Source organism: Plasmopara halstedii (genome assembly GCF_900000015.1).
Source record: "Plasmopara halstedii genome assembly, contig: Scaffold_253, whole genome shotgun sequence".
Classification (NCBI taxonomy): domain Eukaryota; phylum Oomycota; class Peronosporomycetes; order Peronosporales; family Peronosporaceae; genus Plasmopara; species Plasmopara halstedii.
Window position 1 is genome coordinate 120,359 of NW_020187174.1, and position 817 is coordinate 121,175.

General features: G+C 58.3%; 1 protein-coding gene across 1 annotated transcript in view; it reads right to left on the minus strand.

The window, feature by feature from the left end:
- Positions 1-754, minus strand: part of PHALS_04066 (multidrug resistance protein abc superfamily) — a gene marked incomplete at both ends in the record, with an annotated part of 885 nt that extends 131 nt beyond the window's left edge. The window contains one exon of the mRNA XM_024722064.1: positions 1-754. This exon is cut by the window's left edge and continues 131 nt beyond it. Coding sequence (XP_024573178.1) covers positions 1-754 — 754 coding nt within the window.
- Between the last annotated feature and the right edge of the window lie 63 nt (positions 755-817).

Consider the following 817-nt stretch of genomic DNA (forward strand, 5'->3'; position numbering starts at 1 on the left):
AATCCGACGAGACCATTAAATCATCAGCCTGGTCGGCTCCTTCCTTGAGTTTGGGCGATGTTGCGGCATCCTCAACGACGCCAGCAATCACACCAGGCTCCACACTCACCGGAGAAGCTGCTGAGTCGCGACCGCGGGTAAAGTTGGAGCGCTGGCCTGGGCGTTGGCTGCCCGGGTTCGCAGGTTTGTCTCCATCACCGCCTTGAGTCTGCTGGGGACAGTCAGCCTTCAAGTGACCTGGTTGGCCGCACCTGAAGCACTTCCGGCTGCCACCACTTCTGGCCCTTGCACCACTGGCGCCCGTGCGTCCCTGACGACCTTCACCGCCGCCATCACGCTGCCCGCGCCCTCCTCCATTCTTCGACTGCGGCCGTCCGCCGCCGCCAGTTCCATGAGCACCGCGCTCCTTGCGTCGTAACTGACGCTCGGCGGCCTGCTCGATAAGTACGCGTAGGCTCTCCGGAGTCATCGAGCCACCAGACCCACCGTACTTAACCGCACCACGTAGTTGCTCATATTCGTACTGGTCCGGTAGACTGTCCAGCATCATGGCCTTCATGTTGATACTGTTGACCTCATAGCCGTAGCTCGCCAATTCGGTTCTAAGGCGGAACATTTTCGCCAGGTGAATTTCAACATCACCAGATGGTGGACACTTCAGATCTCTCAGCTTCTCAGACTTGCGCAAGATGACACTTTTCTTGATCGTGGGATCTTGGCGTCGCTCGTAGATCTCACACAGCGCTGCCCACATCTCCAAACCGCGCTCATGATGATCGAGTTGTTGGAGACGGTGCGAGGGGATAGTTGTACCAAT